This window comes from Scyliorhinus torazame, chromosome 10, assembly GCF_047496885.1.
Source record: "Scyliorhinus torazame isolate Kashiwa2021f chromosome 10, sScyTor2.1, whole genome shotgun sequence".
Lineage (NCBI taxonomy): Eukaryota > Metazoa > Chordata > Chondrichthyes > Carcharhiniformes > Scyliorhinidae > Scyliorhinus > Scyliorhinus torazame.
Window position 1 is genome coordinate 593,474 of NC_092716.1, and position 25,057 is coordinate 618,530.

The following is a 25,057-nucleotide window of genomic DNA, read 5'->3' on the forward strand; positions in this document are numbered from 1 at the left end:
ATTAGTGAGGGAGTACATAGTTTAAGAGATGTTGGGATGACCCGGGGACGTAAAATTAGCCTAACCGTGTTTAGAGACGGTATCACTGCAATGATGCCGTGTCACAGGGTAGATCATATCCCCAAACCGCTTGGACAAGGGAAAAGGAATGTTTGGTTGTGAGTGGCAGGGGATAACTGCACTTACTAGTATTATGTAATCAGTGGAGTGGGGTGCCAGGGAATTGAAACCTGTTAGCAGCATCGATAGGACAGATGATAAAGTGAAAATGTCATGGTTGGAAACTACTTTCAAAAAATCCAGTCGTAATCAAAATTAAAGAAATTAAAGTAAATGCAGTAGCACTATCCGACATGTATCAGGCAAAGCTTCAACCCGCTTGGATCACTGAGTTAGCAAAAGAGGAGTTTGAGATTTTTTGAATCTCACTCGGGTGCAATGACAGATGGAGGAGACTTAACAGGCCTTAATCGTATGATGTACGTCAATGATGAGAAGAAAAAAAAGGGAATTAAATGGAAATCCGGAAGTCCTGGAGAGGGCACTTCTGGAAAATCCAAATAAGAATAGAGAGATACAAGTTAAGAAATAGGGCCCTCTCCACCTTTCACCTGTTCATTTGGTTTTCAGATGAAGCAAAAATAACACAGACGAAGAACGAGAACGACACTCCAGAGAAGAATGTTTTAGACAGTATGGGGGGGAAACTAATGATACAATTGGCTACATATTTAAGGGAGGAGGAATGTATAATGGGCCTATCAGGATCAATGGTTGTGAAGGTCAGGTATATGGCCAGGTCAAGGAATGTGGGAAAAGGACCTATAAGAATCTTGTATTCGTACCATTACCTTATTTGGTCGGGTGTATGTGGAACTTGATACTGCATGAATGTATATGAGACAGGATTGATTCAGGATCTCATAGTTAGGGATCCTCTCGGAAGGAGCAATCACAATATGGTGGAATTTAAAATACAGATGGAGGGTGAGAAGGTAAAATCAAACACTAGTGTTTTGTGCTTAAACAAAGGAGATTACAATGGGATGAGAGGAGAACTAGCTAAGGTAGACTGGGAGCAAAGACTTTATGGTGAAAGAGTTGAGGAACAGTGGAGAACCTTCCAAGCGATTTTTCACAGTGCTCAGCAAAGGTTTATACCAACAAAAAGGAAGGACGGTAGAAAGAGGGAAAATCGACCGTGGATATCTAAGGAAATAAGGGAGAGTATCAAATTGAAGGGAAAAGCATACAAAGTGGCAAAGATTAGCGGGAGACTAGAGGACTGGGAAACCTTTAGGGGGCAACAGAAAGCTACTAAAAAAGCTATAAAGAAAGAGTAAGATAGATTATGAGAGTAAACTTGCTCAGAATATAAAAACAGATAGTAAAAGTTTCTACAAATTTTTGTGAGGGCCACGAAGAATCCAGCACGAGCTTTAAGGATACAAAGTAATAACATTTATTTACGATAACATATATATATATATATATATATATAACAGTAGCAGTAACTTCCCTTGCTGCGTACTCCTTCCTGCTGGTTCCTGAACTGGCCAACTTTATTTATACTAGGAGTTTACAAATGGTTTCTCTGCCCCCCTCATTGGGGAAGCTCATACTCCCACAGGATTGTGGGATTGTCATTAGTCCCCAGCCAATGGTAAGTAGGCAGGTTATAACATCCCTCCCCCCAAGGTCCAAGGAATCCACCGAAGACCCTGGCGAAGGAGGGCGTCGGACTCGTTTTGCCGCAGGCCGGACACCATTTGCACGTGGCGCTGGATCAGGCGGCGTGTAACGAGACGGAGACCGGCGCTTCCGTGATGAACGGCGCAACGGTTGTACATCCACGACCCGTGGACCCGAGGATTCCCCCTCTGATGCATCCTGTGTCTCCATCTCGGAGTCAGAGTCTGCTGCCTCCGTCATGTCAGCGTCTCTATATCCATTCGGTTCCGTAACGACCTGCGCAGGCTTCGAGTGAGGCACCAGTGGAAGATTGTGAGGACTACCTTCCCTTGCCTCTGGTCTCTGCGGCTGTAGAAATGAGCTCCGGGGGCGGGGGATCTTTTGAGGGGATAGTCTTCTGGACCGAACGTGGTCTACATGTTTGCGCTGGAGACGACCCTGGGCTTGCACCTGGTAAGATATAGGGCCCGTTTTGCGAAAGATTACACCAGGAACCCATTGGGCACCACCAGCAAAATTCCGAACGAACACTGGGTCACCGGGCGCAAGCTGCCGAATCGGCCGATGCCGAGAAAATCCCTGTCCCTGCTGTTCTTGTGTGCGGCGTACTTTTGCGCCAATGTCAGGGAAAACCATACTAAGGCGGGTGCGAAGTCTCCGGCCCATTAGGGGTTCTGCGGGAGCTACCCCAGTCACCGCATGGGGGGGTGGTCCTATACGTAAACAAAAAGCGAGCCAGTCTCATGTCCATTGATCCGGAAGTCTGCTTCTTTAGGCCTCTTTTGAATGTCTGCACTGCGCGCTCTGCCAACCCATTTGAAGCCGGGTGGTAAGGGGCAGTGCGGATATGGCGGATGCCGTTCATCTTCGTGAACCTTGCAAACTCCTCACTTGTGAATGGAGTGCCGTTATCCGTGACCAGCACCTCGGGGAGGCCATGCGTACTAAACGATAAACGCATCTTTTCAATTGTTGCGCAGGACGTTGTCCCCTGCATCTTATGCACCTCTAGCCATTTAGACTGTGCGTCAATTAGTAGAAGGAACATGGATCCTTGAAAAGGGCCTGCGAAATCTGCATGCAAGCGTGCCCAAGGCCGCCCTGGCCATTCCCAGTGATGTAGGGGCGCGGCCGGCGGAAGCTTCTGATGCTCCTGGCAAATGGAGCAGTTTTGGGCCACCTTCTCAATGTCGGTGTCGAGGCCTGACCACCAGACATAACTCCGGGCCAACATTTTCATTTTGGTCACACCTGGATGCCCATTGTGCAAGTCTGTTAGTATCAGCTCCTGGCCTTTTTCCGGGACAATCACACGCGTCCCCCACAAGAGGATGCCGTCTTCCACGCTGAATTCTGACAGCTTGGAGGAAAATGCCCGCAACTCGCCTGGGAGCTGTCTATGCTGCCCACCATTACAGGACTATGTGCCAAACCTTTGACAGGACTGGCTCCGTCTGGGTCCACTCACGGATCTGTGATGCCGTGACAGGCAAGGTGTCCATAAAATTTAGGGTTGCAACCACCTCACCGGTCGTGGGGGTCGACATGGGGCCGGTCGATAAAGGCAATCGGCTCAGTGCGTCGGCATTTGCTATCTGCGTACCTGGTTTGTGCTCCAGAGAATACTCATATGCAGCAAGCAACAAAGCCCAGCGCTGGATCCGTGCAGAAGCAATGGGCGGTATTGGCTTATCCTCTCTGAAAAGTCCCAGCAGAGGCTTATGATCAGTCACGATTGTGAAATGGCGGCCATACACGTACTGGTGGAAGCGTTTCACCGCAAAAACCACTGCCAGGCCCTCCTTCTCGATCTGCGCGTACTTTTTCTCCGCTGCAGTCAATGTGTGGGAGGCGAAAGCTATCGGTCGCTCGGCCCCGTTCTCCATCTTGTGGGACAGGACAGCCCCAATACCATACGGGGATGCATCACATGTGACGAGCAAAGGCTTTCCAGGATCATAGTGGGTTAGTAACCCAGACGACGACAATTGGTGCTTTACCCGCCGGAAAGCGGTTTCTTGCGGCTGACCCCAAACCCAGGTGTGATTTTTCTTGAACAGAAGGTGCAAAGGGGCCAGCGTAGTTGTCGGATTGGGGAGGAACTTCCCGTAATAGTTTACGAGACCGAGAAAAGAACAAAGATGCGAAGTGTCAGTCGGGGAGGGGGCATGTTGAATTGCACGCACCTTCTCTGCGACGGGGTGCAAACCTTTGCGGTCCACCCGATAACCTAGGTAGACTATTTACTTTGCCTGAAATATGCACTTTGTGCAACATAAACGGACTTCAGCCTCCAGATTTTCCAAATGTTCCTGCTCCGACGTCCCTGTAATCAAAACGTCATCTAAGTAGACAGCCACACGTGGTAAACCTCTCAAAATGCCCTCCATAACACGTTGAAAAATTGCGCAGGCAGAGGATACTCCAAAGGGCAACCGTGTATATTCATACAGGCCCCGGTGTGTATTAATCGTTACATATGGTCGGGAGGCAGAGTCCAGCTCCAACTGCAGGTAGGCGTGACTCGTATCTAATTTTGTGAACGAGAGTCCACCTGCAGGTTTCGCGTAGAGATCCTCTATGCGAGGCATTGGATATCGGTCGAGTCGGGAAACCGTATTCACTGTAAGTTTATAGTCGCCACACAAGCGAACTGTGGCATCTGGCTTCATTACAGGTACAATTGGTGCTGCCCAGTCAGCAAAATGGGCAGGCCTGATAATACCCAAACGAGTGAGCTCCCCTTCTACCTTCTCGAGCAAGGCGTAAGGCACTGGGCGCGCCCGGAAATAGCGCAGCGTGGCTCCTGGTTTGACTTGGATACGGGCTACGGCCCCTTTTATTTTCCCCAAACCAGGCTGGAATACATCTGGGTATCGTCCTAGCACCTCAGTCAACCCTTCAGAAACTGTTTGGAGGATGTGCTGCCATTGCAACCGCAAATGGTGCAACCAGTCCCGACCCAACAGGCTGGGCCCATGGCCGCGCACCACGATAAGTGGGAAACGCCCCTCCTGGCATCCATAAACAACAGGGGTCATTGTAGTTCCTGCAATGTCCAGTGGTTCCCCCGTGTAGGTGGCCAACCTGGCCTGTGAGTCGGTTAATGTAAGGGTCTGTATACCCTGCTTGATGCGGTCGAATGTCCTCTGGGCGATCACGGAGACCGCTGCGCCAGTATCCAACTCCATCTCAAGCAGGTGGCCATTGACCTGTACTGTCACCTTAACGGGGGCCACACGAGGAGCTGCCACACAATGCAGCTGCAGGCAGTCGTCCTCCGTCTCCACGTCCTCAGGAGTAGTCGCCGCACGTTCATCCACATGGAAGGTACGGCCCCTGGGCTGGTCCCAGTTACGGCCCCTGGGCTGGTCCCAGTTTCAATCGGAACGACGGTGCCTCTGGCGCCCCCAGGACCGCCGTCCGCGACTGGGTCGGCGCCTACAAGTCTGACACGGACATGGCTCCTCATCCATTGATTCTGGAGAAGGCTCCCTTCGGGGAGGAATGTCCGACGGCCACTGCCCAAGGTACCGCAGGAGTGCGGGGGGACATTTTCGGACGGAAGGGGTTGCGCCCCAAGGCATGCACTTCCATTCCCTGTAGCTCATGCACTCCTCGTTCTGCACTCTCTCGGGACAATACTATTTGAATGGCCTGTTGAAAAGTCAATGTTGGCTCAGCTAACAACTTTCTCTGGGTGGCCGCATTGTTAATACAGCAAACCAAACGGTTGTGTAACATTTCTGACAAGGTCTCACCATAGTCACAGTACTCCGCAATCCTGCGTAGCCTGGATAGAAAATCGGCAAAGGATTCTCCAGGAGTCCTCTCAGCGGTATTAAACCAGTAACGCTGGACTATCGTGGACGGGGTTGGGTTAAAATGTTGCCCCACTATATTCACAAGTTCATCAAACGTTTTGGTGTCCGGCGCAGCTGGGTACGTAAGGCTCCTAATCACCCCAAACGTATGCGGGCCGCAGGCGGTGAGCAATATGACCACCTGGCGCTCGTTTTCTGTGATATTGTTTGCCCGGAAATAGTAACGCATCCGTTGTGTGTACTGGTTCCAGCTTTCCAGCGCAGCATCAAAAACATCCAAACGTCCTTACAGAGGCATGGTATAATAGAAAACAACTTCCAACCTGTATCCAACAAAAATCCAGGGAGGTGGCTTCAGCGGTGTAGACAGCTATTCACTTTAATCTTCGTCGCCAGTTTTGTGAGGGCCACGAAGAATCCAGCACGAGTTTTAAGGATACAAAGTAATAACATTTATTTACAATAACATATATATGTAACAGTAGCAGTAACTTCCCTTGCTGCATACTCCTTCCTGCTGGTTCCTGAACTGGCCAGCTTTATTTATACTAGGAGTTTATCAATGGTTTCTCCGCCCCCCTCATTGGGGAAGCTCATACTCCCACAGGATTGTGGAATTGTCATTAGTCCCCAGCCAATGGTAAGTAGGCAGGTTATAACACAAATATATAAAACAAAAAAGAGTGGCTAAGGTAAATATTGGTCCTTTAGAGGATGAGAAGGGAGATTTAGTAATGGGAGATGAGGAAATGGCTGAGGAACTGAACAGGTTTTTTGGGTCAGTCTTCACAGTGGAAGACACAAATAACATGCCAGTGACTGATGGAAATGAGGCTATGACAGGTGAGGACCTTGAGAGGATTGTTATCACCAAGGAGGTAGTGATGGGCAAGCTAATGGGGCTAAAGGTAGACAAGTCTCCTGGACCTGATGGAATGCATCCCAGAGTGCTAAAAGAGATGGCTAGGGAAATTGCAAATGCACTAGTGATAATTTACCAAAATTCACTAGACTCTGGGGTGGTCCCGGCGGATTGGAAATTAGCAAACGTGACACCACTGTTTAAAAAAAAAAAAGAGGTAGGCAGAAAGCGGGTAATTATAGGCCAGTGAGCTTAACTTCGGTAGTAGGGAAGATGCTGGAATCTATCATCAAGGAAGAAATAGCGAGGCATCTGGATGGAAATTGTCCCATTGGACAGACGCAGCATGGATTCATAAAGGGCAGGTCGTGCCTAACTAATTTAGTGGAATTTTTTGAGGACATTAACAGTGCGGTAGATAACGGGGAGCCAATGGATGTGGTATATCTGGATTTCCAGAAAGCCTTTGACAAGCTGCCACACAAAAGGTTGTTGCATAAGATAAAGATGCATGGCATTAAGGGGAAGGTAGTAGCATGGATAGAGGATTGGTTAATTAATAGAAAGCAAAGAGTGGGGATTAATGGGTGTTTCTCTGGTTGGCAATCAGTAGCTAGTGGTGTCCCTCCGGGATCAGTGTTGGGCCCACAACTGTTCACAATTTACAAAGATGATTTGGAGTTGGGGACCAAGGGCAATGTGTCCAAGTTTGCAGACGACACTAAGATAAATGGTAAAGCAAAAAGTGCAGAGGATACTGGAAGTCTGCAGAGGGATTTGGATAGGCTAAGTGAATGGGCTAGGGTCTGGCAGATGGAATACAATGTTGTCAAATGTGAGGTTATCCATTTTGGTAGGAATAACAGCAAAAGGGATTATTATTTAAATGATAAAATATTAAAACATGCTGCTGTGCAGAGAGACCTGGGTGTGCTAGTGCATGAGTCGCAGAAAGTTGGTTTTCAGGTGCAACAGGTGATTAAGAAGGCAAATGGAATTTTGTCCTTCGTTGCTAGAGGGATGGAGTTTAAGACTAGGGAGGTCCTGCTGCAATTGTATAAGGTGTGAGTGAGGCCACACCTGGAGTATTGTGTTCAGTTTTGGTCTCCTTACTTGAGAAAGGACGTACTGGCACTGGAGGGTGTGCAGAGGAGATTCACTAGGTTAATCCCAGAGCTGAAGGGGTTGGATTACGAGGAGAGGTTGAGTAGACTGGGACTGTAATCGTTGGAATTTAGAAGGATGAGGGGGGATCTTATAGAAACATATAAGATTATGAAGGGAATAGATAGGATAGATGCAGGCAGGCTGTTTCCACTGGTGGGTGAAAGCAGAACTAGGGAGCACAGCCTCAAAATAAGGGGAAGTAGATTTAGGACTGAGTTTAGGAAGAACTTCTTCACCCAAAGGGTTGTGAATCTATGGAATTCCTTGCCCAGTGAAGCAGTAGAGGCTCATTCATTAAATGTTTTTAAGATAAAGATAGATAGTTTTTTGAAGAATAAAGGGATTAAGGGTTATGGTGTTCGGGCCGGAAAGTGGAGCTGAGTCCACAAAAGATCAGCCATGATCTCATTGAATGGTGGAGCAGGCTCGAGGGGCCAGATGGCCTACTCCTGCTCCTAGTTCTTATGTTCTTATGATTGATAAAGCAAAAAGTACAGAGGATACCGAATGTCTGCAGAGGGATTTGGATAGGCTAAGTGAATGGGCTAGGGTCTGGCAGATGAAATACAATGTTGACAAATGTGAGGTTATCCATTTTGGTAGGAATAACAGCAAAAGGGATTATTATTTAAATGATAAAATATTAAAACATGCTGCTGTGCAGAGAGACCTGAGCGTGCTAGTGCATGAGTCGCAGAAAGTTGGTTTATAGGTGATTAAGAAGACAAATGGAATTGTGTCCTTCATTGCTAGAGGGAAGGAGTTTAAGACTAGGGAGGTTATGCTGCAATTGTATAAGGTGTTAGTGAGACCACACCTGGAGTATTATGTTAAGTTTTGGTCTCCTTACTTGAGGCAGGACGTACTGGCACTGGAGGGTTGCAGAGGAGATTCACTAGGTTAATCCCAGAGCTGAAGGGGTTGGATTACGAGGAGAGGTTGAGTAGACTGGGACTGTACTCGTTGGAATTTAGAAGGATGAGGGGGGATCTTATAGAAACATATAAAATTATGAAGGGAATAGATAGGATAGATGCGGGCAGGTTGTTTCCACTGGCGGGTGAAAGCAGAACTAGGGGGTGTAGCCTCAAAATAAGGGGAAGTAGATTTAGGATTCAGTTTAGGAGGAACGTCTTCACCCAAAGGGTTGTGAATCTATGGAATTCCTAAAGATAGATAGTTTTTTGACAAATAAAGGGATTAAGGGTTATGGTGTTCGGGCCGGAAAGTGGAGCTGAGTCCACGAATGATCAGCCATGATCTCATTGAATGGCGGAGCAGGCTCGAGGGGCCAGATGTCCTACTCCTGCTCCTCGTTGTTATGTTCTTATATGAGAACACATGTTTTGCCTTCTTTGTTCACTCACTCTGGGGAAGTTGGAGACTGGTGGTCTCTGCATTTGTCAGGGTGAGTGAGGCTTGCAAGCCGGGTGAACTAAAATAAAACAGTACCTACAAATCCGAACTCAGCCTTTTGATTGAGACCAGACGGGACAGAAATAACTCAATTTCATCACTCTGGTTTCCTCCCACAAATCCCGTAAGACCTGCTTGTTAGGTGAATTATACACTTCTTCCCGCCATCGGGAATGCCGCGACCGATCGCTCTATGACCCTCCCGACACCGCAGGTCGCGACCCTGAGCTGTAAAATGACTCGCCAAAGGAGCCTTGGTGAGTTACTGCAGCACATCTTGTAGATGGTACACATGGCTGCTGCTGTGTGCCGTGGGTGGAGGGAGTGAATGTTTATGGATGGGGTAGCAATCAAGCAGCTCTGCTTTAACCTGGATGGTGTCAAACCATGAGCTGCGCTCATCCAGGCACGGTAGCACAGTGGTTAGCACTGTTGTTCCAGGTTCAATTACCGGCTTGGTTCACTGTCTGTGTGGAGTCTGCCCGTTCTCCCTGTGTCTGTGGGTTTCCTCCGGGTGCTCCGGTTTCCTCCCACAAGTCCCGAAAGACGTGCTGTTAGGTGAATTGGACATTCTGAATCCTCCCTCTGTGTACCCAAACAGGCGCCGGAATGTGGTGACTAGGGGCTTTTCACAGTAACTTCATCGCAGTGTTAATGTAAGCCTACTTGTGACAATAAAGATTATTATTATTAAATGGAAGAATTCCATTACACTCCTGACTTGTTCCTTGTAGATGGTGGACAGACTTTGGGGAGTCAGGTGGTGAGTTACTTGCCACAGGATTCCCACCCTCTGTTGTCCCCACCGTGTTTATGTGATTCGTCCACTTTAGTTTCTGGTATTCATTCGGATGTTGATGCAATTGATTTATTTTTCTGTTTTTAGTTTTTTTCCACTGTTTCCTGTTGTTTTGTAGTTTGAGTCACTGACAGTGATTTCCAAGATGTGAACACCTTCTAAATCAAAGTGTAGTGTGTGTAGTGTTTAGCAATCCTCGGTGTTATGCAACACCCCTGGTTGGAGCCGCTTTGTTTTGTTTGCTGTTTTTGACAGTAGACTGGATTAAGGCAACTAGTTATAATCACAGGCAGGGTAAGTGCACCAATGTTGTTTGGATACAAAAAGTCAATGTTTACTGAGTATTGTAACAGGTCAGTGCCCCAAAAGGTGTAAGAGTTTTACACATTAGAGATACATACCCTGACTTTAAACCAAATGCATACCCTCTGTTAATACCCCACCCACCGCAACCCAATGTAAATCCTCTGTAGGTAGGTGAACTTGCAACTCCCCATCTAACTCCTTATACTCCTAACTCTAAGGTCTGACGCACACCTATCCAGGCAGAGAAAATGGTCACGGCTCGCATCTCTTTTTAGCAATTTATTACAATATTGATAAAGTTACAAACATCTGTATCCTGCTCCCCTTATAAACATGTAACTTCTGACCCACACTCATACTGTTCGAAAGGTTGTTGCTGCTACTGCTAAATGCAAGTTTTACAAAACTACAAAAATCACTCCTGTGACATTCATAGCTGCAAACACCTCCCACATTTGATTTTACCTTTTTGTACATTGCAAACATTTTTTTATCCTGAGTTCACGAATAGTGCATTCACACATGAAAGTGTTTTGATGGAGAAGATTCTGGCTTATCAATTACCATCAGACACCACTTTTCGTGGGAAGTGTCGAGAAAGTTTTACTCTGGACTTCCGGGTGCGGCGATGACCAGCTGAGTCGCACGTTTCGGCAGCTCCCTGTGAAACGGACTTTTGGGCTCTTGATAGGAGCCCCAACGGCAATTTTGACGGCTAAAAACACTGTGCGGTAAACCAGAAGGGAATCCCCCCCGGATACGGATGAAAAAAGGAGAAAGTGGCCAGATTGCAGTGGATCCTTTAGAACAGCGGCAAGGAAGGCAAGCAAAAACCAAGATGGCGTCGGAATGTGGCAGTTTAACATGGGGCCCTGAACAACAAGAGTTCTTGAAATGCTGTGTGGAAGAGATCAAAAAGGAGATGAAGAAAGAGCTGTTGGCCCCGATACTACAGGCGATCGAAGGGCTAAAGGACGAACAAAAGACCCAGGAGCGGGAGCTTCGGGTCGTGAAGGCAAAGGCAGCCGAGAATGAGGACGATATACAGAGCCTGGTGGTGAAGACAGAGACGCATGAGGCACATCAGAAACGATGTGTGGAAAGGTTGGAGGCACTGGAAAACAACGCAAGGAGGAACAACCTGAGGATTCTTGGTCTTCCTGAAGGTGTGGAGGGAGCGGACGTCGGGGCATATGTGAGCACGATGCTGCACTCGTTAATGGGAACGGAGGCCCCGGCGGGTCCGTTGGAGGTGGAGGGAGCATACCGAGTGATGGCGCGAGGACCGAGAGCAGGAGAAATTCCCAGAGCCATAGTGGTGAGATTCCTCCGTTTTAAGGATAGAGAAATGGTCCTTAGATGGGCGAAGAAAACTCGGAGCAGTAAATGGGAGAACGCGGTGATCCGCGTTTATCAAGACTGGAGTGCGGAGGTGGCGAGAAGGAGGGCGAGCTTTAATCGGGCCAAGGCGGTGCTTCATAAAAATAAGATAAAATTTGGAATGCTGCAACCGGCAAGACTGTGGGTCACATATCGAGGGAGGCACCACTACTTTGAGACGGCGGATGAAGCGTGGACTTTTATTGTGGAAGAAAAACTGGAATGAGCGGGTTATTAAAAAGAACGTTCGAACAAAGTGGTGGGGCGAATGTGGGGGGCAAAGAGGGGTTTTATGTACTAATCCTGCGATGTGGTAACTTTTCTCTCTCCCACAGGTGGTGATGGGGGGAGGAGGGGAGGTGGAGGAGATGGGGCGTTGGCCATTGGGGGCGGGGCCAAGGGAGAAGCGCGGGCTTGGTTCCCGCGCTATGATAATCATGGCGGGAATAGAGAAGCAGGAAGGAGGGGGCGTCGCACGGTGCGAGCCGAGGTCACGGGGGGAAGCCGAGGTCAGCCAGAGTTTGCTGACTTCTGGGAGCAACATGGGGGGAGTAATTACGCTAGCGGGGGATCTAGCGGGGGGGGGGGGGGGTGGGAGGGGGGAATTACTGGGTTGCTGCTGCTGGGGAGAGGGGGGAGCTGGTATGGGAGAGGATGGGCGGTGGGGCACCGCCTGGGGGAGATACAGCTGCGTGGGAACCGGGTGAGGAGCTGGAAAAAGGTGATGGCTAATCGACAAGGGGGGGGGTAGGAAGCCCCACAACTCGGCTGATCACGTGGAACGTGAGAGGGCTGAACGGGCCGATAAAGAGGGCACGGGTACTCGCACACCTTAAGAAACTTAAGGCAGATGTGGTTATGTTACAGGAAACGCACCTGAAACTGATAGACCAGGTTAGGCTACGCAAAGGATGGGTGGGGCAGGTGTTCCATTCGGGGCTAGATGCGAAAAACAGGGGGGTGGCTATATTAGTGGGGAAGCGGGTAATGTTCGAGGCAAAGACTATAGTGGCGGATAACGGGGGCAGATACGTGATGGTGAGTGGCAAACTACAGGGGGAGACGGTGGTTTTGGTAAACGTATATGCCCCGAACTGGGATGATGCCAATTTTATGAGGCGGATGCTAGGACGCATTCCGGACCTAGAGATGGGAAAGCTGATAATGGGGGGAGATTTTAATACGGTGTTGGAACCAGGGCTGGATAGGTCGAAGTCCAGGACTGGAAGGAGGCCGGCAGCAGCCAAGGTACTTAAAGATTTTATGGAGCAGATGGGAGGTGTAGACCTGTGGAGATTTAGCAGACCTAGGAGTAAGGAGTTCTCGTTTTTCTCCTATGTCCATAAAGTCTACTCGCGAATAGACTTTTTTGTGCTGGGTAGGGCATTGATCCCGAAGGTGAGGGGAACGAAGTATACGGCTATAGCCATTTCGGATCACGCTCCACACTGGGTGGACTTGGAGATAGGGGAGGAAACAGGAGGGCGCCCACCCTGGAGAATGGACATGGGACTAATGGCAGATGAGGGGGTGTGTCTAAGGGTGAGGGGGTGCATTGAAAAGTACTTGGAACTCAATGATAATGAGGAGGTCCAGGTGGGAGTGGTCTGGGAGGCGTTGAAGGCGGTGGTTAGAGGGGAGCTGATATCAATAAGGGCACATAAAGGGAAGCAGGAGAGTAAGGAACGGGAGCGGTTGCTGCAAGAACTTTTGAGGGTGGACAGACAATATGCGGAAGCACCGGAGGAGGGACTGTACAGGGAAGGGCAAAGGCTACATGTAGAATTTGACTTGCTGACTACAGGCACTGCAGAGACACAATGGAGGAAGGCACAGGGTGTACAGTACGAATATGGGGAGAAGGCGAGCAGGTTGCTGGCACACCAATTGAGGAAAAGGGGAGCAGCGAGGGAAATAGGGGGAGTGAGGGATGAGGAAGGAGAGATGGAGTGGGGAGCGGAGAGAGTGAATGGAGTGTTCAAGACATTTTATAAAAAATTATATGAAGCTCAACCCCCGGATGGGAGGGAGAGAATGATGGGCTTCTTGGATCGGCTGGAATTTCCCAAGGTGGAAGAGCAGGAAAGGGTGGGACTGGGAGCACAGATCGAGGTAGAAGAAGTGGTGAAAGGAATTAGGAGCATGCAGGCGGGAAAGGCCCCGGGACCGGATGGATTCCCAGTCGAATTCTATAGAAAATATGTGGACTTGCTCGCCCCGGTACTGACGAGGACCTTTAATGAGGCAAAGGAAAGGGGACAACTGCCCCCGACTATGTCTGAAGCAACGATATCGCTTCTCTTAAAGAAGGAAAAGGACCCGCTACAATGCGGGTCCTATAGACCTATTTCCCTCCTAAATGTAGATGCCAAGGTAATGGCAATGAGAATAGAGGAATGTGTCCCGGGGGTGGTCCACGAGGACCAAACTGAGTTTGTGAAGGGGAGACAGCTGAACACGAATATACGGAGGTTGTTAGGGGTAATGATGATGGCCCCACCAGAGGGAGAAACGGAGATAGTAGTGGCGATGGATGCCGAGAAAGCATTTGATAGAGTGGAGTGGGATTATTTGTGGGAGGTGTTGAGGAGATTTGGTTTTGGAGAGGGGTATGTTAGATGGGTGCAGCTGTTGTATAGGGCCCCAGTGGCGAGCGTGGTCACGAATGGACGGGGATCTGCATATTTTCGGCTCCATAGAGGGACGAGGCAGGGATGCCCTCTGTCCCCATTATTGTTTGCACTGGCGATTGAGCCCCTGGCGATAGCGTTGAGGGGTTCCAAGAAGTGGAGGGGAGTACTTAGGGGAGGAGAAGAGCACCGGGTATCTTTGTATGCGGACGATTTGCTACTATACGTGGCGGACCCGGCGGAGGGGATGCCAGAAATAATGCGGATACTTGGGGAGTTTGGGGATTTTTCAGGGTATAAATTGAACATGGGGAAAAGTGAGTTGTTTGTGGTGCATCCAGGGGAGCAGAGTAGAGAAATAGAGGACCTACCGTTGAGGAAGGTAACAAGGGACTTTCGTTACCTGGGGATCCAGATAGCTAAGAATTGGGGCACATTGCATAGGTTAAATTTAACGCGGTTGGTGGAACAGATGGAGGAGGATTTCAAGAGATGGGATATGGTATCCCTGTCAATGGCAGGGAGGGTGCAGGCGGTTAAGATGGTGGTCCTCCCGAGATTCCTCTTTGTGTTTCAGTGCCTCCCGGTGGTGATCACGAAGGCTTTTTTTAAAAGGATTGAAAAGAGCATCATGGGTTTTGTGTGGGCCGGGAAGACCCCGAGAGTGAGGAAGGGATTCTTACAGCGTAGCAGGGATAGGGGGGGGCTGGCACTACCGAGCCTAAGTGAGTATTATTGGGCCGCTAATATTTCAATGGTGAGTAAGTGGATGGGAGAGGAGGAGGGAGCGGCGTGGAAGAGATTAGAGAGGGCGTCCTGTAGGGGGACTAGCCTACAGGCTAAGGTGACAGCCCCATTGCCGTTCTCACCGAGGAACTACACCACAAGCCCGGTGGTGGTGGCTACACTGAAGATTTGGGGACAGTGGAGACGGCATAGGGGAAAGACTGGAGCCTTGGGGGGGGTCCCCGATAAGAAACAACCATAGGTTTGCCCTGGGGGGAATGGATGGGGGATATGGAATGTGGCAAAGAGCAGGAATAACGCAACTGAAAGATCTGTTTGTGGATGGGAAGTTCGCGAGTCTGGGAGCGCTGACCGAGAAATATGGGTTGCCCCAAGGGAATGCATTCAGGTATATGCAACTGAGGGCTTTTGCGAGGCAACAGGTGAGGGAATTCCCGCAGCTCCCGACACAAGAGGTGCAGGACAGAGTGATCTCAAAGACATGGGTGGGGGATGGTAAGGTGTCAGATATATATAGGGAAATGAGGGACGAAGGGGAGACTATGGTAGATGAACTAAAAGGGAAATGGGAAGAAGAGCTGGGGGAGGAGATCGAGGAGGGGCTGTGGGCAGATGCCCTAAGCAGGGTAAACTCGTCGTCCTCGTGTGCCAGGCTAAGCCTGATTCAGTTTAAGGTATTACACAGGGCACATATGACTGGAGCACGGCTCAGTAAATTTTTTGGGGTGGAGGATAGGTGTGCGAGGTGCTCGAGAAGCCCAGCGAATCATACCCATATGTTTTGGTCATGCCCGGCACTACAGGGGTTTTGGATGGGGGTGACAAAGGTGCTTTCAAAAGTAGTAGGAGTCCGGGTCGAACCAAGCTGGGGGTTGGCTATATTTGGGGTTGCACAAGAGCCGGGAGTGCAGGAGGCCAGAGAGGCCGATGTTTTGGCCTTTGCGTCCCTAGTAGCCCGGCGCAGGATATTGCTAATGTGGAAAGAAGCCAAGCCCCCGGGGGTGGAGACCTGGATAAATGACATGGCGGGGTTTATAAAGCTAGAGCGGATTAAGTTCGTCCTAAGGGGGTCGGCTCAAGGGTTCACCAGGCGGTGGCAACCGTTCGTCGAATACCTCGCAGAAAGATAGACGGAATGGGAAAAAGAAGGCAGCAGCAGCAGCCCAGGATCGGGGTGGGGGGGGTGGGGGAGGAGGAACCAGAAGGACTCTCAGGGTTGTTAATATATACTGTATAGTATGTCTAGGTCGTTGCTACAGATAATTATATATTGGACTGTTAAATTATATTTTTGGAGAGTGTTACTTGTGACAAGGCAGTTGCCAATTAGGGCTAGTTTTCATTTTTGTTATTTATTATTTATTCATTTTTTGTTTATAAAATAGGTCATTGTTATTTGTGTTGTTATAATATTGTGTAAAGGATGCACAATGTACTGTGTTGGTTGACCAAAAATTTTCAATAAAATATTTAATAAAAAAAAAGAGAAAGTTTTACTCTATTTTTAACTTTGGCTGTGCCTGCGAGTGTTTGATGGGAAAGTAGAGAAGGTACTTAGATTAGACACAGAGTCCTTTCAAATACTCCCAGGTCAGGAACAGCACGTCCAACCCCGTGAAGTACGTGCCTTGGGAGTATTTGGGGCAGTATAGACTTCAGAGAGAGCTTTACTCTGTATCTAACCCCGTGCTGTAGCTGGCCTGGGAGTATTTGAAAAGACTTTGCGTCTAATCCAAGTACCTTCTTATATTCCCCTCAAATGTTTGTTGTGTATTGTTACTGATTTGAAATGAGTATATTTACATGAGGAATGGTTAGGGTTAAGCCCTGACTGTAATTTGCTGACGAGTGGAACTGCTTGCTTTTTCATGTGGAGTGAGGCTGGATTGATTTGGGGTCAGGATCAAGGCCACTGCTCTTTCTCCACCCACCCGTACCCTGGTTCTGGGTTTCCTGCTCTCTTGCGCAGAAGATTATGAATTCTTGATGCTTTGACTTTTTTTGCTGGTTTTGTTCTGCACCTGTTGAATTCTGGAATATTTGTTTTTTCCAGTCAGAGCCTGGCGTGGTGGGTAAGGCTGTTTCAGTGGCTATCGATGCTGGTTACCGGCACATTGATGGAGCTTATTCCTACATGAATGAGGCAGAGGTGGGATCTGCGGTGAAAAAGAAAATTGAAGAAGGAACGGTTAAAAGAGAAAATCTCTTCATAGTCAGTAAAGTAAGTGTTAATGAAGGACTCGGATATTTCAGCTGATTGACTTCAATAATTCTGCAGCTGACAATGTGTCTCCGTGCCTCACACACCAGATGTTTCAGCTGTAATCAGGAATGTGAGAAGCCAATGCCTGTCTGTGGATCAGGGTTCTCATAGAAGCAAGGACTGAGTAAACATTAGTTCCCGTTAAACTCATGTTGACCTAACATGGTAACAATGACACTGAATTTATTATTAGTCAGTATTAGGGATAGTATTTCACGTCACATGTTGGGCTTGTGGCCGTATTTTATTTTTGTATTTTGCACGTGTACCGAGGTACAGTGAAAAGTATTTTTCTGCGAGCAGCTCAACAGATCATTTAGTGCATGAATATAAAATAAAATAAAATACATGATAGGGCAACACAAGGTACACAATGTTTACATGAGGAATGGATAGAGTTAGGGTTAGGCCCTGACATAAACCGGCATTAGGTGAAGCATACAGGGGTGTAGTGTTAATAAGGTCAGTCCATAAGAGGGTCATTTAGGAGTCTGGTAACAGTGGGGAAGAATCTGTTTTTGAGTCTGTTCGTGCGTGTTCTCAGACTTCTGTATCTCCTGCCCGATGGAAGAAGTTGGAAGGGTGAGTAAGCCGGGTGGGAGGGGTCTTTGATGATGCTGCCCGCTTTCCCCAGGCAGTGGGAGATGTAGATGGAGTCAATGGATGGGAAATGGATGTTCATCAAAGCTCCATCTGCCTTTGGACAGGGCAGTTTACCAAAAAGCTTTGTGTAAAATCTGTATTCGGAATAGTGCTGCCTTAAAAACTGGCACAATGTTCTTAAACTTTGTAAAATATGAACATGTAGCTAGAATTTAACAGTTTTTCTCTGAGGTGTTCATGAATTGATGTATTGTGTGTTCAGAGTCAAATGTTCCATAAGTTGTGCTCTCTCTTCCAGCTGTGGTGCACATTCCATGCTCCGGAGGATGTCAAACCAAGTTTGATGAAAACACTCACTACCTTGCAGCTCACTTACTTGGATCTCTACCTCATTCACTTTCCCGTGGGATTCCAGGCACGTCTAGTTATTGTCCAATCGCGATTACTCGTTTTTAACCCATGTTATCTCAGTCTTAAGCCAGAGTATTTCATTGGTATGAATTGTCTCAAGTAGGACAGTTGGTAGGATTTTGCAAGCCCAGGCCAGATGGTGGGGGGTGAATGTAATGAGACATGAATCCAAAATCACGATTGAGGCCTTACTCATGTGTGCGGAATCTGGCTATCAGTTTCCGCACGGCGATTCTGCGTTGCCGCGCGTCCTGAAGGCCGCCTTGGAGAACGCTTACTCGACGTTCAGAGGCTGAATGCCCTTGACTGCTGAAGTGTTCCCCGACTGGAAGGGAACATTCCTGCCTGGTAATTGTCGCGCAATGTCCGTTCATCCATTGTCGCAGCGTCTGCATGGTCTCGCCAATGTACCACACTTCGGGACATCCTTTCCTGCAGCGTATGAGGTAGACAACGTTGGCCGAGTCGCACGTGTATGTACCGCGTACCTGGTGGGTGGTGTTCTCACGTATAATGGTGGTATCCATGTCGATGATCTGGCAGGTCTTGCAGAGGTTGCCATGGCGGGGTTGTGTGGTGTCGTGGTCGCTGTTCTCCTGAAGGCAGGGTAGTTTGCTGCAAACAGTTGTCTGTTTGAGGTTGCACGTTTGTTTGAAGGCAATTAGTGGGAAAATCAGATTGGTAGTGGATCCCAAGAAAGGAATTTGTGGAATGTGTAAGAGATGTTTTTTTGGAGCAGCTTGTGACAGAGCCTACTAGGGAACGGGCAATTCTGGATTTGGTGATGTGTAATGAGGCAGACTTGATTAGGGAACTTAAGGTGAAGGAACCTTTCGGGAGCAGTGACCACAATATAACAGAATTTACCCTGCAGTTTGAGAGGGAGAAACTAGAATCAGATGAAATGAAAATCGCTTATTGTCACAAGTAGGCTTCAAATGAAGTTACTGTGAAAAGCCCCTAGTCGCCACATTCCGGCGCCTGTTCGGGGAGGCTGTTACGGGAATCGAACCGTGCTGCTGGCCTGCCTTGGTCTGCTTTCAAAGCCAGCGATTTAGCCCAGTGCTAAACAGCCCCTGGCTGTTGTAACGGTATTACAATTAAATAAGGGTAACTACAAAGACATGAGGGAAGAGCTGGCCAGAGTTGATTGGAAAAGGAGCCTAGCAGGGAAGACAGTGGAACAGCATGGCAGGAGTTTTTGGGGGTTATTCGGGCGGCACAAAAGAAATTTATCCTAAGGAGGAGGAAACACATGCTAAGGGGAGGACAAGGTATCCATGGTTGATGAGGGAAGTCAAGGACAACATAAAAACAAAAGAAAAAGCATACAAAGTGGCAAGGATTAGTGGGAACCCAGAGGATTGGGAAGCCTTTAAAACAGAGCAGAGGACAATTGAAAAACAATAAGGGGGTAGAAGATGAAATATGAGGGCAAGCTAGCTAGTAATATAAAGGAAGATAGGAAGAGTTTTTTCATTATACAAAAGGTAAGAGAGAGGCAAAAATAGAAATTGGACCACTAGAAAATGAAACTGGGGAAGTAATAATAGGAAACAAAGAAATGGCAGCTCAGTGGCAATTAAGGACAGGCAACAACGCTGGCCTTGCCAGCACCACCCACATCCCATCAAATAACCATCCTATGTGGCTTCTCATACTTCTCGACCTGTCGTCCACTTTTGACATGAGACTTTGTTGTGTGACTAACCCCCCACCCATCTGCCAAGAACAAAATAATCTTCCTTCAGTTTAAATCAGGGTTTACCTCTGAGCTAAAGAGAGAAAGCTATGGGGAGTAAAGCTATGGGGAGTAAAGCTATGGGGAGCCTCGGGGTTTCTGCATATCCACACGTGCAGAGTTTGTTGATTTTTAAGGCCCTGTGAATATTCGCTGTTTGTTTCTTTAGCTTTGCAAATAGAGAACTGGCCCTGTGTAAAAGCAAAGGAGGAGGAAAAATGAAACAGCATGAAATTGGAGGAGGTGACCTAAAGACTGGTGACATTAGAAGAAAGATGTTCCAAGGAGTAGGACATGGGAGGGGGACAGGTATCAGGTTGCAAAGAAGGGAGTGGGACAGAAAGAGATTCCAGAACAAAGTTCAGTAAAGTTATTAAGGAGCAGGGCAGTTGGCTCCGAGTTAAAGAGAAAAAACTGTGGGCAACATACCTAAAACAAAGTGGGCTTGAGAGAAGCCAGAAGATGTGAGGAGACAGCTGAAGGATGGTGACTCCTTACTGCGGACCTTTGAGCAGTGGTGTACCGCTAAATAACTGAAAATGTGATTGGAGAGGCTTCCTGTGATGTCCTGTAAGAGTAAGACGCAAAAATAGTGGCTCATGGCTGGGGTTTTGTTTTTGATCCTTTTACCGTTTTCCGGGGGTTTTGAGTGGGTTTAGATAACTTTTTTCTATGGAGATATGTCAAAATCATCAACAAAGAAGTTCATTTCGAGAAAGACTCTGGAGAGCAGCCTGCTAAAGAAGGGGGGAAAGATGGCCGCTGCGCCCATTACACTACACACATTGGCCCTGGTGATAATAATCGCTTATTGTCGCAAGTAGGCTTCAATGAAGTTACTGTGAAAAGCCCCTAGTCGCCACATTCCGGGCACGCCGGTACGGGAATTGAACCCACGCTGCTGGCCTTTCTCTGCATTACAAACCAGCTGTCTAGCCCACTGTGCTCAACCGGCCCCTTGCGTAGGAGCTGGAACAATCTGGTAAACAGATGGACTGGCAGTTCAAGCGGCAGGGCAAGGAGATAAAAGAATCTGGGGCCACTGCTGCTGAGGGTGCATAATGAAGCAAGGGAGAACTGCTCCCTACAATGTCGCAGGCTTCCCTCTCCCTGATTTTAAAGAAGTATACGGATCCGGACCAGTGTGGGTCATACTGCCCGATATAGGACATAGAACATAGAACATAGAAAATACAGCACAGAACAGGCCCTTCGGCCCACGATGTTGTGCCGAACCTTTGTCCTAGATTAATCATAGATTATCATTGAATTTACAGTGCAGAAGGAGGCCACTCGGCCCCCCGAGCCCGCACCGGCTCCTGGAAAGAGCACCACACCCAAACTCTACACCTCCACCCAACACCAAGGGCAATTTGGACATTAAGGGCAATTCATCATTGGCCAATTCACCTAACCCGCACATCTTTGGACTGTGGGAGGAAACCGGAGCACCCGGAGGAAACCCACGCAGACACGGGGAGGACGTGCAGACTCCGCACAGACAATGACCCAAGCCGGAATCGAACCTGGGACCATGGAGCTGTGAAGCAATTGCGCTATCCACAATGCTACCGTGCTGCCCTTAAGAACAAATAAATCTACACTATATCATTTTATCGTCATCCATGTACCTATCCAATAGCTGCTTGAAGGTCCCTAATGTTTCCGACTCAACTACTTCCACAGGCAGTGCATTCCATGCCCCCACTACTCTCTGGGTAAAGAACCTACCTCTGATATCCCTCCTATATCTTCCACCTTTCACCTTAAATTTATGTCCCCTTGTAATGGTGTGTTCCACCCGGGGAAAAAGTCTCTGACTGTCTACTCTATCTATTCCCCTGATCATCTTATAAACCTCTATCAAGTCGCCCCTCATCCTTCTCCGCTCTAATGAGAAAAGGCCTAGCACCCTCAACCTTTCCTCGTAAGACCTACTCTCCATTCCAGGCAACATCCTGGTAAATCTTCTTTGCACCTTTTCCAGAGCTTCCACATCCTTCCTAAAATGAGGCGACCAGAACTGTACACAGTACTCCAAATGTGGCCTTACCAAAGTTTTGTACAGCTGCATCATCACCTCACGGCTCTTAAATTCAATCCCTCTGTTAATGAACGCGAGCACACCATAGGCCTTCTTCACAGCTCTATCCACTTGAGTGGCAACTTTCAAAGATGTATGAACATAGACCCCAAGATCTCTCTGCTCCTCCACATTGCCAAGAACTCTACCGTTAACCCTATATTCCGCATTCATATTTGTCCTTCCAAAATGGACAACCTCACACTTTTCAGGGTTAAACTCCATCTGCCACTTCTCAGCCCAGCTCTGCATCCTATCTATGTCTCTTTGCAGCCGACAACAGCCCTCCTTACTATCCACAACTCCACCAATCTTCGTATCGTCTGCAAATTTACTGACCCACCCTTCAACTCCCTCATCCAAGTCATTAATGAAAATCACAAACAACAGAGGACCCAGAACTGATCCCTGCGGTACGCCACTGGTAACTGGGATCCAGGCTGATATCGTTATTGAATATCGATGCCAAGCTATTGGTGAAGGTACTTGCACCGCGGATTGAGGACTGTCTGTCGGGGTTGACAAAGATTATTATTGTGATTATTATACTTGTGACAAAGATTATTATTATTAGGAGACCAAAACTGCACACAATACTCAAGGTGTGGCCTCACCAAGGCCCGGTTAACTGCAGCAAGACACCCCCACTCCTATACTCAAATCCTCTCACTATGAAGGCCATTAGCTTTCCTCACTGCCTGCTGTACCTGCACGTCAACCTTCAGCGACTGTTCCATGACACCCAGGTCTTGTTATACTCTCCTTTTCCTAAACTGCCACCATTCAGATAATCATCTGCCTTCCTGTTTTTGCACCAAAGTGGATAACCTCACATTTACCCACATTATATTGCATTTGCCAAGTATTTGCCCACTCAGCCAGCCTGCCCAAGTCACCCTGCAGCCTCTTTGCATCCTCCTCACAGCACACACTGCCACCCAGCTTAGTGTCGTCTGCAACTCATCGAAGTATAGAATTTACAGTGCAGAAGCAGGCTATTCAGCCCATTGAGTTTGCACCAGCCCTTGGACCGAGCACCCGACTGAAGTCCACACCTCCATCCTGAGTGGGTAGCCAGAGACTTTTCCCCAGGGTGGAAATGGCTGTCACGAGGGGACATAATTTTAAGGTGATTGGAGGAAGGTATAGGGGAGATATCAGAGGTTCTTTACACCGAGAGTGGTGGGTGTGTGGAATGCACTGCCGACAGAGGTGGTGGAGTCAGAGTCATTAGGGACATTTAAGCGACTCTTAGACAGGCACATGGACAGCAGTAAATTGAAGGGGTGTAGGTTAGGTTGATCTTAGATTAGAATAAATGGTCGGCACAACATCGTGGGCTGAAGGGCCTGTACTGTGCTCTACTGTTCTATGTTCTATCCTCATAACCCATTAACCCCATCTAACCTTTTGGATATTAAGGAGCAATTTAGCATGGTCAATCCACCTAACCTGCACATCTTTGGACTGTGGGAGGAAACCGGAGCACCCGGAGGAAACCCACGCACACACTGGGAGGAAGTGCACACTCCACACAGACAGTCACCCAAGGCCGGAATTGAACCCAGATCCAATTCACCTCACAGTACGTCTTTTTGGACTGTGGGAGGCAACATAAGCACCCGGAGGAAACCCATGCAGACATGGGGATAACGTGCAGACTCTGCCCAGACAGTGACCCAAACTGGAATTGAACCTGGGACCCTGGAGCTGTGAGGCAGCAGTGCTAACCCCTGTGGCTGTATGTCACGCTAGAGATATTGCATGCAATTTCTTTGTCCAAATCATTAATGTATATTGTGAACAGCTGGGGTCCCAGCCCTGAACCCTACTATTAGTCCCAGCACATTAGTCACTGTATGCCACTCTGAAAAGGACCTCTATATTCCCACTCTCTGCATCCTGTCTGCCAACCAGTTCTCTATCCACATCAATACATTACCCCCAATATCATGAGCTTTAATTTTGCTCACTAATCTCTCGTGTGGGACCTTGTCAAAAGCCTTTAGAAAGTCCAGATACACAACATCCACTGGTTCACCCTTGTCCACTCTATGGTCACATCCTCAAAAAATTCCTGAAGATTTGTCAAGCATGATTTCCCTTTCATGAATCTATGCTGACTTGGACCGATCCTGTCCCCACTTTCCAAATGCTCAGTTATTTCATCCTTAATAATTGACTCCAGAATTTTCCCCACCACCGATGTCAGGCTAACCGGTCTATAATTCCCCGCCTTCTCCCTCCTTTTTTAAAAAATGGGGTTACATTAGCTACCCTCCTATGCATTGGAACTCTTCCAGAGTCTATAGAATGCTGGAAAATGATACCAATGTTTCTAGGGCCACTTCCTTAAGTACTCTGGGATGCAGACCATCAGGCCCTGGGGACTTATCGGGTTTTAATCCCATCAGTTTTCCCAATACAATTCCCTGACTAATAAGGATTTCCTTCAGTTCCTCCTTCATGTTAGACCCTCTGTCCTCTAGTATTTACGGAAAGTTATTTGTGTCCACTTTAGTGAAGTGTTACAGGCCAGGGTTTAGAGAACCCCAAAGTGTATTATGGACTTCACCTGTCCCACAACTTTTAATAGATTGTGGTATGGGGAGCACACTTCCCACTCTACAGGTGTGGTACAGCAGAAATGGAAAAGTATTTTTTAAAGCAAAATAATGTTTATTCTATGAACTCAAGTTGACCTTTTTAAAACATAGTGAACATCTTAGCAACTATCAATTCAAATATAACCCCCAAAGAATACAACACTAAGTAATCCTTAAGCTGTCCTTTTAACATCCATAAGACTTTAAAAAACCTTTAAACAGAAGCACATCAGGTTAAAGTCACTACTGAGAGCAGTTATTAGATTTAAATCACCAAAGGATCGATTTACAGTCTTTAGATTACAGAGAGAGAGACTCATACACCTTCTGGCTGTGACTGCAGCTATCCAGCTCTGAAAACGAAACTAAAACACACCCTGCAGCAAACAGCCTAAAATGAAAGTAAAATGCTGACAGCCCAGCTCCACCCACACTCTGACATCACTGATAAACACCCATTTCTTAAAGGTACATTTCTTAAACACCCATTTCTTAAAGGTACTCTCACATGACAGAAGACAGATCCA

The 25,057-nt window shown here is 47.8% G+C and overlaps 1 protein-coding gene across 3 annotated transcripts in view; it reads left to right on the top strand.

The window, feature by feature from the left end:
• The window catches only part of LOC140430292 (aldo-keto reductase family 1 member B1), a 91,528-nt gene that overhangs the window by 16,144 nt on the left and 50,327 nt on the right, over positions 1-25,057 (top strand). For all 3 annotated transcript variants that reach the window (XM_072517712.1, XM_072517710.1, XM_072517711.1), the window contains exons 2-3: positions 16,877-17,044; positions 17,988-18,104. In XM_072517712.1, the coding sequence (XP_072373813.1) occupies positions 16,877-17,044; positions 17,988-18,104 (285 nt within the window). The remainder of the gene's footprint in view (positions 1-16,876; positions 17,045-17,987; positions 18,105-25,057) is intronic.